At 38.8% G+C, this 13,061-nt stretch overlaps 1 protein-coding gene across 1 annotated transcript in view; it reads left to right on the forward strand.

The window, feature by feature from the left end:
- Positions 1-13,061, forward strand: part of LOC149844167 (haloacid dehalogenase-like hydrolase family protein) — a 132,046-nt gene that overhangs the window by 98,824 nt on the left and 20,161 nt on the right. The window contains exons 11-13 of the mRNA XM_090001049.1: positions 4,538-4,598; positions 4,677-4,746; positions 11,254-11,364. Of these exons, the coding sequence (XP_089857175.1) occupies positions 4,538-4,598; positions 4,677-4,746; positions 11,254-11,364 (242 nt within the window). The remainder of the gene's footprint in view (positions 1-4,537; positions 4,599-4,676; positions 4,747-11,253; positions 11,365-13,061) is intronic.

Consider the following 13,061-nt stretch of genomic DNA (forward strand, 5'->3'; position numbering starts at 1 on the left):
TTAGTTAAGTAGGCGGTTCCATGGAGCTCATCAAGTAACTCCTCAATCATCAAAATGTGAAACTTGCCTTTGATGGTAATCTCATTAAGCGTGCAATAATCAACACAAAATAACCATGCCCCATCCTTCTTTTTCACCAAAAGCACCGGGGAGGAGAAGGGGCTCACACTTGGCTGTATGATGCCTTGCTCCATCATCTCCACAAGTTTCACAATTTTATCCTCTTGAGTGTGCATATCGATAGGGCCTCACATTTATTAGCTCACACCCTGGTTTGAGTGGAATTCTATGGTCTTGGGATCGAATAGGGGGCAATCCCTTTGGCTCTTAAAATACATCAAAAAATTGGCACAAGATGGTAGCTAGATCAGTCGACACATGCAGAAGGAGGTCGTCATCCTTATTGGCTCCAACCGCTTAGACGGTGAGCAAGTAGGCATATTGGGTGCCTTTAAGCAACTTGAGGGCCCCCTTAGGCTCCACTTCGGTGGCTGTTGGAGCTCTTAAACCTGAGAGCTTCACCTCCTTTCTATGATTTTGGAAGCACATCTTCATGGAGGAAAAGTCCCAAGCTACCTTGCCCAAGCTCTTCAACCAATGTATCACAAGCACAACATCCATCCCATGCATCGGTACAACAACAACAACAACTACGCCTTCATCCCAAAACAATTGGGGTCGGCGATATGAACCAAAAAAGAAAATCATTCTAGGTCTTCCACATGAATCCTTCTCCTCCAATCATTTCTATCCAATGCCATGTCCTCAGTGAGGTTCAAAGCAATCATATCCTTACCTATCATCTCCATCCAAGTCTTCTTAGGCCTACCCTGACCTCTTTTAACTAATATATTTTCCCATTTCTCCATCCTTCTAACTGGAGCATTATTAGGCCTTCGCCGAATATGTTCAAACTACCGTAAACGATTCTCTCTCATCTTATTTTCAATGGATGCAACGCCTACCTTCTTACGTATCTTCTCATTTCGAATCTTATCTTTTATTGTATTTCCACACATCCATCTAAGCATACGCATCTCAGCTACACTCATTTTTTGAATATGATGTCTCTTGGCAGCCCAACATTTCGTACCATATAGTAAAGCGGGCCTAATAGTCGTCCTATAAAACTTTTCCTTCAACCGCAATGGCATTCTACGATCGCACAACACTCCAGTTGCACTTTTCCATTTCATCCACCCAACCTTTATCCTATGATTTACATCTCCATCAATTTCTCCATACTTTTGAATGATAGATCCAAAATATTTGAAACAGTCATCCACCGATATTTCTTGCTCACCAAGCTTCACTACACTCCCATCACTACTTCGTTGCTTACTAAACCGACATTTCATATATTCTGTCTTACTCTTACTCAACTTAAAACCTCTTGCTTCCAATGTCTGTCTCCATAATTCTAACTTAGCATTAACCCTAGCTCTAGACTCATCAATCAAAACAATATCATCAGCAAAAAACATACACTACGACACATTTTCTTGAATTGATCTCGTAAGCTCATCCATCACTATAGCAAATAGGAAAGGGCTTAATGCAGATCCTTGATGTAACCCAACCATTATAGGAAAATTGGTTGTCACCCCTCCACAAGTGCGGACATTGGTTACTACTCCTTCGTACATATCTTTAATTATACTAATGTACTTGAGAGAAACACCTTTCTTCATCATTGTTCACCAGAGAACATCCCTAGGTATTCTATCGTATGCCCTCTCCAAATCAATAAAAACCATATGCAAATCTTTGTACCTCTCTCTATATCTCTCAATAAGTTGTCTAAGAAGATGTATAGATTCCATAGTTGATCTTTCAGGCATAAAACTAAATTGATTCTCCGATATCATGACAACCTTCTTCAACCTATACTCAATCACCCTCTCCCAAAGTTTCATAGTATGACTCATGAGTTTTATACCACGATAGTTTATGCAATCTTGTATATCACCTTTATTCTTATATAAAGGCACCAAAGTACTCTTCCTTCACTCATTAGGCATCTTATTTGTCTGTCAAATCTTGTTAAAAAGATTTGTCAACCATTCTAAACCTTTCTCACCCAAGCATTTCCGAGCCTCGATAGGTATACCATCTGGGCCAACTGCCCTTCTTGATTTCATTTTCTTCAAAGCCTTTGCAATTTCTTTCTTTTGAATCTTGCGCATGAAGTCACAATTCATCTCATGAAAAGGAATGGAGAAGTCTCCAAGATCCTGAGCATGACTTCCATTAAATAGCTTATCAAAATAATCTTTCCATCTCTCCTTAATCTCCTCATCTTTGACTAAAACCCTTTGCATTTCATCTTTGATACATCTAACCATACCCAGATCCCTCGATTTCCTATCTCTCATCTTTGCAAGTCTATAAATATCCTTCTCGCCCTCTTTGGTATCCAACTTGTCATAAACCTTCTTATATACCTTATCCCTCGCGTTTCGAACTACTTTTTTAGCTTCCTTCTTTGCTATCATATACTTCTCCAAATTCTCATTATCACGACTCTTAGATTTCTATAACACTCTCTTTTAATCTTAATAGCTAATTTGACATCCTCGTTCCACCATGATGTATCCTTTCTTAGCGGTGCACCGCCTTTAGACTCACCCAATACCTCCTTAGCTACCTTTCTCATGCCACCTGCTATCTTATTCCACATTGATTCTGAATCCTCCTCGAGACACCAATCAACTTCCTTAACTACCTGCTCTACAAACATTCCTTATTTAGTTCCTTTCAGTGCCCACCACTTAATTCTAGGATTTATCCTATGTCTATACCTTTTGCAGCATTTTCTAATTCTAAGATCTAAAATTAAGACTCCATCCCATGCATCGGTATAACATAGAAATCTACAATAAAATTTGACTATGAGAGACAAGAGACATCAATCATGTTGCATGTGTTAGGCAGTCTAGAAATGGTCTAAACATCTACCTCAACTTGAAGCAATTCACTGATTTCCCTCCACTATCGATGCAATTTACTTGCATATTTCATTATTTTCTCTGGTTGTCTAATGGAATGCAATACACCTACTTGGGTGCGTTGGCTTCTAACCTATGCCAAATGGTTTTATAATCCCATGGGTATGTGTAGTTTGTTTAAGTGAAATTCACCTTCACTAAAGTGGTTGACTAAAGGTGGATTAGTTGGTGGGTTGATTGGTAGCCGCAACAATTGGAGTTGTCTTATCTGCTTGAAAGCTTTCCTTCACATCTGGACTATCCAAATTCCTTGTTAATGTTCCTACTTCCTAGGCTTGGAGGGAATTTCTATCTCTAAGGAATAATGTCTTCGTGTTAGAGCCACCTTACTTTCACTCCATCATCCCATCCCTGCGGCATGGGTTGGTTGCTCTATCACAAAAGACGAGAGGTCTTCTACCATTTTGGTGAAGGACACCAACATTGCCAAGAAAGCCTAGAGTAGAAATTAACCCTCATGGAGACCTATGTCACATGGATGTGGATGCGGATGTGGGTACGGGACACGATGCGGAAATACTTGATACAATATGACAAATTTCAAAAATTAGGATTCGGGGACACGATTGTACATATATTATATATACTTATATATAATATATATTATACATTAACATATTTAAAAACTATATTTATAAGCATATTTTGATCATGTCAAGCATGTCCGACACTGCGTTGATCATGTTGGGCATTGTGTCGTATGTGTTGAGCATATCGGACACGATGTTGATCGTTTCCTAGGTGAATCACGTGTCCCATGTCTGAGTCCATGTTGTGTTGTATCAACATGCGATTTGCCTTCTAAGTGGCGTGTCCCTGTGACCAGTGACAAATCTCGCGAAAATATTGCGAGAAATTGCCCAAAAAAAGGTAATTTCTCTCAAGCTTTTTTGTCAAAACCTTAAAACACAATATTTATGTTTTTATTAACTACTTATCATGAAAAAATCATGTGGTTTTTATTTTTTAATATTTTTTATTTATATTTCCTTGTAAAAATTTATTTTGTATATTTTAATTTATTTTTTATTGCTGGGATTTTGCCAAAAAATGCGAGATTTTAAAAAAAAATCCAATTTCTTGTGAGTTTTTGGCTGCCGATATTTTGCCATTTTTTTACTTTTGTCACTATGCCTGTGACAGATGAGACAAATGGCTGCTGCGGAAACACAATGCAATACATTAAACTAATAATTTTGAAGAATACCATGGGATGTTAACTAGAAATGCTATTTAATAAAAATTTAATTAAATTTTATATAGATTTATGAAGTATGAACAATGAATGGAAAGATAGCAAGCAAGAATACTTTCATTGTCCAGCATAAACTTGTTATTTATTTTTTTTTGTTGAATTTCACAATAAGAATGACACTACAATCTTTTTCGTTTTTCTTTGGGTTTGTGTTTTTCATGCGTGGTGATGTTTAGGAGTAAATTGACATTCGTTTAAATTTTATGTGTTTAATCCATATTTTGGTAGCATTATTTGTTACTTGTCAGCTAACTGCTCGATCTGTTGGTAATAGGAGAATATGAATCTAAGCGGACAAAGCAGCTTATGAAATATCTATATGATGTGGAATTCAGGTATTTGACAAATTTCAAACTGTTATGAAATTGCTTTTCAGCAATTTCTGCTTAACAATTGGTGTTTTATCACCATAGAGGTAACAGAGTGCCGGAGTTCCCATCTAAGCTGGATTGGCTGAATTCTGCTCCACTTCAATTTTCTCGGGTAATTTTCTCATTTATAATTTAGAAGGGATGACTCTATACATGCTGTTGCCCACAAATATGTTAAATTGTAATATAGATTTTGTCTTCTTTGTATATATATATATATATATATATAGAGAGAGAGAGAGAGAGAGAGAGAGAAAGAGAGATACATATACATATATATTTCATATATATATGTATATGTATCTATCTAACTATATATATAAATATTTATAAATACCTGATAGAGGGTATAACAGTTTCTTTAATTTTCCATTTTTATTTATTTTTACCTTTTTAATTCTTTTTATGTAATCTGTCATCAGCTGAACACTGTCAGCTAATGACAGACTGTGTGCAGCAGTCTGTCAACTAATGACAGACTGTGTGCTGCACAGTCTGGCAGCTAAGAGACGTTGGGTACAGCCCAACGACTCCCTCTCTTTTACACCCTCTATAAATAAGGGCTTCTCAGCCCATTGTATCATTATTTCAAAAAGGGGGTTTTATCCCCTAGTGTTCATAAATGAAATAGTGCATTTTATGCACTTTCTTGCGTTTGTGGTGTGTAGTATTTGAATGCTACTTTGTGCTAGCCTACGTGTGTGTATGTTTGAAATATCAAGTTATTTAAAAACTTGATTGTTTGTAAGGCTCTTCACAAAATATTCTTCTGTGTTTTATCGCTTTTTGCTTTATATACAATTAAGCAGGTCTTATTGGGGACTCAAGGTTGATGAGTAATCGGTTGGAGCCTCACATCATAATCTTCCTCATGGATCTTGAGTTTCAGTTCCTTGCTTGTGTAAAAACTAGAAATATATAGCTATGCATGCGCAGTTGAAACTTATTGAGAAATAGATTGTGTGTTTGTATATATGTTTGTATATTTCATGTGATACGTACACATGCACACATATCTAAAAAAGAAACTGGAAGATTAACTCTTGAGAAGAAATATCAAACATTTGATGTTCTCCATTTGACTGTGTTATTGGTTATCTGCACAAGTGGATGACTAGTGTAGGCTAGCGGATAACCGAGATAAAGTATTGGTGATGAGCATGTTGCCCTAATGGAATTTGCAGATTTGTAATAGTTCTTAAATTGAAAGAACACAATACTCCAAGAAGCCATAGTTGCATCTCACAAACTGCAGTCTTAAATACAAAAATTCAGTTAGCCAGCCACTTGGCTCTAATTAAAATATTCCAAGATACCATTGAGGCTTTGATTTCCCCTCTCTGCTTTTGCTAGTTCAGTATATTCATTTCCTTTTAGTTGTGAACTTGTGTAGGCTGTATAGCTAGCTGCTTAGCTCTATTTAATTGTCAATTGGGTATGATTTGCATATTTTTCTTTTGGGATATAATTCTATCGGGCTTTGGAAGTTTTCTTTGTTCAGTTCATAGTTAGCAAACTCATGACTTGGATTTGGATCGCCCGACCCTTGACTCGCGAGTCAGCGGGTCAACTTGGTAACTTGGATGAGTTAGGACTGCATTTTCTAGTGTTAAGATATGGAAAAAAACCAAAATCCATACTGTATAATCACTAAATTTAGCACATCAATGACCAAGTTATATAAGTATTCAGCTATACATAACTGTTAATATTTATGATTTAAAAACATATGGTTCTTTATGACAAGTATTCTTTTATAAACATTACACATTAAAACCACAAAATGCATGACACAAAACACATGAGAAGCATGTGGATCAATGGTCCTGAATCGGTGACCCAGTTAGGGTCCTATCCCAGTCGACTCAGGATCTTTATAACAAGTATTCTTTTATGAACATTACACATTAAAACCACAAAATGCATGACACAAAACACATAAGAAGCATGTGGATCAGTGGTCCTGAATCAGTGACCCAGTTAGGGTCCAATCCAAGTCGACTTGCCGGGATTGCCAACTGTTGTTCAGTTACAACTTAATAATGGTGTCTGAGAATGGACATTTTAAGTCATTTAGAAATTATTTGTTAAAATTAATGAAGTACCTTAGCTCAAAATTGAGCTCAATCTTGATATAAATCTTTCTGACAAAATCAAACCATCAAACCAAGCTCAAGCTTCTTTAAACTGATATTTGCATGCATGTTTTTTATTTTCCTCCATGATCTCTCTCTCTCTCTCTCTCTCTCTCTCTCTCTCTATATATATATATATATATATATATATATATATATATATATATATATATATATATATAAAATCTGTTGGGGGGCAGATCGTGTAAGTGATATTAAACTTATTTAAAGAAATGAAAAGAAAAGGTTGTGATAAGATACCACATACCTTGAGGACACAACTCATATGAAGCACATGTGAAGTTACTTCGGTGAGGATAATGCCTGCTCCTTTTCTACAAGAGGTAATGTAACGCCCCCAAAATCCCGGACTTGTAACTTTTTAGGAAAATTTTGGAAGTCTTGTAATCATTCTTTTATTAGAGTTTAAAATAACAGTTCAGCGGAAAAAGGTGTTTGAAATAACAAGTCAACGGGCCTTGGGCACATTACAGGTGAACCTTTTCCGTTACATAACGAATTTGTAACTCTGTATATTCATTGAAATCAAATAGATTCAAAATGAGGTTTTACAGTTTATACGAAAAGTGGAATTTAAAAGAAACCCTTATAACAAAAATGGTCTCAAGAGCGAAACGTCAGGGAAAGAGTCTCATCTTGATATCATCACGCCATCGCTTGCCGTACCGACCTAATCATCACTTGTACCCATGAAACGAGGTCAGATTGATAAAAATCTAGTAGGTGCATAGATATAATAATTCAGAACAAGACTAACAAATGCGTAGTTTCATTCGTGATATGCAGTTCAGATTAAGCAAAAATGGGCATGCTAATCTTGTTTCTGTATCGTTCCAATTTTATCAATTGTCTTCGAAGAGTAAGCAAAATGAGCATGCTAACAAAATTCAACACCAAACTAATATGTACGTTGTTCCTTTCACGGTATACAAGTCAAAATAAATATAATGAATATGATAACTTTGTTTCAAAATTAGCTGTCCTGAGGGTACGCATAGGAGAAATGTAGAAACAACTGAGACTGCCCGGGGGCTTGTTATGCTATGTATTTTGATACCTCGTACAACTAGCTGAGTCTGCTCCTAAGGAGACAGCCAATGACCGAGAGAGAATTCCTTAGAGGTCACTCGTTTAGAGGTCACTCGTTCAAGGGGATGCATCCATACTTCTGCAGAAGTCATTGGGACCTACCACCTAGGATAATTTTTGGTAGCCCAGTCCCCTAACTCTGATGACTTGGGACACCGAGTCATTTGCTCGAGGAGTGGTTGTTAACAACCTATGCATCAGAGTTTTTGTACCATCCCATCCTCTCTCTTGATGGAACCAAGAGACGAATGACTACGTTAGGTTCTATTTTAACTGACGACCCATTCTATATGCTCTAGTCTTTCAAATCAACTCAAGCATTTTGCTTGTGAAGGCGATGATCACCATTTATGTGATTTTTATTTCATCATTGTGCATTTGCACGTTACGAGGTTACCATAAACCTCTCACCCAATCATCGTAGTACTAACATGTCGCGCATGTCTGATAGTACCGCTACGATGAAAAATGTATTAGTTTCTCAGCAAGAAACCCAAACATCATTTAGAAATTTCAATGTTCCGTTTATCACTATTTATGTGATTTTCTTTTTATCATTTTGTATTTGCATGCTATGAGGTTACCATAAACCTCTCATCCAATCATCGTAGTACTAACATGCCGTGCATGTCTGATAATACTGTTATGATGAAAAGGGTATTGCTTTCTCAGAAAGAAACCCCAACACTATTTTTGAAATCTTAAGTCTCATGCTTTAGGCCGGGGATATTCGAGTCATTCAGATATCACAACAAAAGACCGTATGTACCTCTTAGGGCTACGCAGGGTTGATGAAAAGACCTGGTTGCGAATAGACAACCCACTAGATATTCGTTTTTGCTTTTCGAAACAACGAATATTTCAAACATTGAAATGTTGCATGAAATCCCTTTTTTAAAAGTCTGGGCGAGCCTACGTAAATCTATGTCTTTAAAAGCAAGCATGAGCCTGTGCACATTACAGCGCGGCGGCGCAGTATATGTATATCAAAACTTAAGCCTGTGCATATTACAGTGCGACGGTAATGTAAATGACATAAAGCAAGACTCGATGTGTGAAACCACACATCAAGCTAAATAAATTGTGTAAGCAGTGCACGATGTACGAAACTGTACATTGGCTAAATAAATTGCGTGAGCAGTGCATGATATACGAAATCGTACATTGGTTAAATAAATTACGTAAACAGTGTACGATGTATGAAACCGTACATCGGCTAAATAAATTGTGTAAGCAGTAGCCTGTGCACGTAACAGTGCGGCGGCAAAGTAAATGACATAAAGCAAGACTTGATGTGCGAAACCACACATCGAGTTAAGTAAATTGCGTAAGCAGTGTACGAGGTACGAAACCGTACATCTGCTAAATAAATGCGTAAGCAGTAGCCTGTGCACATAACAACGATGCGGTAAAGTAAATGACATAAACTTAAATGGACAAGGATTGACAAAACTGCGTCCTTGAGTTAAAAGCATATATATATATATGTTAGAAGTGTTCTGCCATTGTCCTCGTATGCAATTTCCCCCTACCTCGGAGATTGTCGGATTCGCTGACGATTTCAAGCGTAGGTTATCAAGGGATTTTGCCTTGGTGCATGTGTCACGTCCATTGCGCCGATCGGGTGCGCTAAAAACGTATTTTATTGCGTTGCAAAAAAAATGATGCAATAATTTAATTTAATAAAAAAAAGCAACGTTTTGTGTCGCACGGGTCAAACCCGAACCTGTTTCGAGCCGATCGGGCTGAGCCGGGCTCATGCCATGGGTGAGCCAATCTGGACTCGGTGTTAGCTAGCTCAGCTCGGCTGTGTCCGACCAGCAAAAGGCGGGGACCGAGCTGAGCTCGGTAATGATCAAGCTCAACTCGGTCAGGCCTACCCAGCATGACTGGGCAGGCCACAATCGAGATACAGGGCAGGAGGGCGCTGCCCTCCTACTACTGCGGTAAAAAAGAGAGGACAGGAGGGTGCTTCCCTCTTGCAGCTGTCAAATAAGAGGGGGGACAGGAGGGCGCTGCCCTCCTGCGACTATCAAAAGAAAGGGAGAGGTGGGGACAGTCGGCATCGCCCAAATGGTGGCACCGGCTGCTGTGTTTAGGCATCAGGAGCTGAAAAGAGGAAGAAGAAGGTAGAAGGGATGCAAGGCCCTTGGTGGTTGCCGACTGGAGAGGGGTGACGCAGTGGGGAGGTGCCGCTGCTCACAAAAGGGGTGGCATAGGGGAGCTGTTGTTGCTCACGCAAGGGGTGACACCTTGTGGTGCCGCTGCGTCTGGGTGGAGGTGGGAGTTGGTTGCTCCCGTCTTCAGCAGAGAGAGAGAGAGAGAGAGAGAGAGAGAGAGAGAGAGAGAGAGAGAGAGAGAGAGAGAGAGAGGTGGCTCCATCAGGGCTGCCTCTGGCTGAGCTGGGCTCGACAAAAGAGGGAGGGCAGGAAGGCGCTGCCCTCCTGTTGGGAAAAGAAGGCAGGAGGGGTGGCGCCCCTTCTCTACCTTGATTTACAGAAAAACAGAGAGGGGCCAGGAGGGTCGCCCCCTCCTGCATGCGTAAACAAAAAGGGGGACAGAGACGTTAATCAGAGAGGAGGGGTGGGGGAAACCACCACAGAGGGAGAGAGAAAGAGAGCAGGGAGAGAGGAAGAGAAAGAGAGAGACGAAGCTGTGTACTTGAGGGAGGCGGCACCTTCGGCGAAGCTCCGACGTGATGAGGGGTCCCGACGAAGGGGAGCCCAGCGAGAGGGGGAAGAAGACGAGAGACGAGAGGGAGGTTTCGTTAGGGGATCAGGGTCTTGCAGAGAGAGGGGGTTCCCGACGGGTGATCGGGTTTCAGCTGAGAGGGAGACGGGAGTCGAGAGGGTGGCCGGCAAGTCGGGAGATTCAGGTGCAGGCGGGCGGTTGGGGTTGCAGCGAGTCGAGGAGGGAGGGTTTCGCAGGGGAGCTCGGGTCCTTGAAGACCCTTTTAAAAAGAAAACCCCCCTTGTGGGGTGTTTAAATAGAAACACGGGGGGGGGGGGGGGGGGGGAATTCGTGGACCCGGATGCTGTCTGATCCAACCTAGATCCAAAACAATTTTTTTTTATTTTTTTGGAAAAAAAGAGTCTTTACAGGTAATCCATGATTTATTGGCTCCTTGTCGTGGTTCCAGTGATTTAGATGACCAAATCGTTGCAGTGCTTATGATCTGATTGAAGTTCTCCATTGAAGACATAGGTGGCTTGCATTTTGTGTTTCTTCTTTATGTATTTGTTTTTTGAAATGTAAATGTTTTACTGTTAAGAGAGTGTCATATGATGTATTTTTCTTCTTTACCAGTCTTGTACAGCATTGCTTTGAGCAATAAGATGCAAAGATATTGTTCAATTCATGTTCTATGTGCACAGGACCTGAAAGGGAAGGTGGTTCTGTTAGACTTTTGGACATATTGCTGTATAAATTGTATGCATATCTTGCCAGATTTGGACTTCTTGGAAAAGAAGTACAAGGATGAACCGGTAATTTGCTGTCTCACACTGTTGCTTCTTTGTTAATTTATTTTTGAGGTAACTTGTTTGCATTCTGTTAGTACTCAAAGTGGCTATCTTGGTATCTGGTTCTTGGACTTTTAGAAACTTCAATACAAATTGTCACTTCTATGGAGATTATTGAATTTATAGAGTAAAAAAAAGGTTGCTTTATGGTTTTATCTTCAAGCAAAAACTGCGATTGGCGTTGTTTCTGAGCGTGCTATTCATCTCCTATTTTTATTTATTATGTGGGCTTACATCTTACATATCTTAGAGTTTGTTTCAATTTGCAATGTAATCCAACTTCTGTATAGTCTCAGCTGACAATAAAATTTTTGTCTTTTGGCATAATCTTCTAATTTCACATTCATTAATTGTCTTGAGAGGGACAAAATGTGGACTCAATTTATAAATATTTTTAGTGCAGTTTACAGTCTAAACTTAAGCTAAATCTGATGACTAGGTATGATTATTGGACTGTTTATGCACACATTGCTACTTTGGGCACCGTTGGTGCATCTGAGCAAACATTGTGTTATTCAATGAGAAATGTGACAATAGACAAAATTATATTGATACCCATTTAGAGGATGTTAGGTTTGAAATATGATGTTTGCATAAACATGAAATTTTGTATTCACAGAAACTACATGTGTGCACTGAACAATATCAGCTAATTTGTTTATAAAGAGATTTTAAGGAAGGGACAAAAAGAATAAGTGGCAATTGCTTGAGCACACAAAAATGTGTGCATACAAACACACAAGCACACACGTAGTTAAACTTAGTGCTTGTGTTTATTTAGGAAAGAGAAAACTGGCAAATGATTTATGACCACATCCAGTGGATTTTAAAACCTAATCCCTCTTTATTGCTACATGTACATAAGTGACAACACCTTCCAACTGCATCTTTTCTATTAGCCACACAAGTGCATGTGACCCCAACATCATAGTGTTTTGTTTTGGAGATTCTCACTACTCATATGTAATCAGCATGGCTTGTTTTAGTGATGCAATACTAAATTACATCCTGCTTTTGTGGTTTCAATACAATTTACCAGACACTTGTGTCCCCACTTCTTACTGCTCTTTCATCATTCTTGGTATTGTCAATAGTTGGCACCAAAAACGTTGTTTATCAACCAGTCATTTTCCTACTCCTTTGAAGTCTGTGTAATTGAACTTTGCCACAATTTTGAGCAAACTACGGTAATATTCCAACATTATGGATTGTGTGATTCAAGTTTCTGACTTCAAATATGAGGTGATTATTGCTCCCTCCATGACCATTGTCAAAAAATGGTCTGCTTATGACTTGATTTTTGTGTGTGTTGTTACTTAATGTGTAACTCTGGATCTAGTCCCAGGTTAATGGTTTTGAGTAGGGCTGTCTTCTCAAATATTCTACAAAGAGATACAGCCTGTCATGTTTGATAGGCCTCGCTTTAGGAAGAGTGGAATCCTAATGTAGCTAGTGTTAAAATGTATGTGTATATATAGGTGTAAATTAATATAACCCTCAGGGGCATTTTTGTCTTTTTTGTCATATTTTATTAGCACAGACCACTTTACTTTTTATTTATTTCTTTTTTATTTATTTTTCTTGTCTTTATTTTAGTCAAACTAGGACTTTTTGGTCAAACTAGGACTTTTTGGTCCTCCCATATCGCTGTTGGGATTCTC

Source organism: Nuphar pumila, chromosome 3 (genome assembly GCF_984573655.1).
Source record: "Nuphar pumila chromosome 3, dmNupPumi1.hap1.1, whole genome shotgun sequence".
NCBI classification, from domain to species: domain Eukaryota; kingdom Viridiplantae; phylum Streptophyta; class Magnoliopsida; order Nymphaeales; family Nymphaeaceae; genus Nuphar; species Nuphar pumila.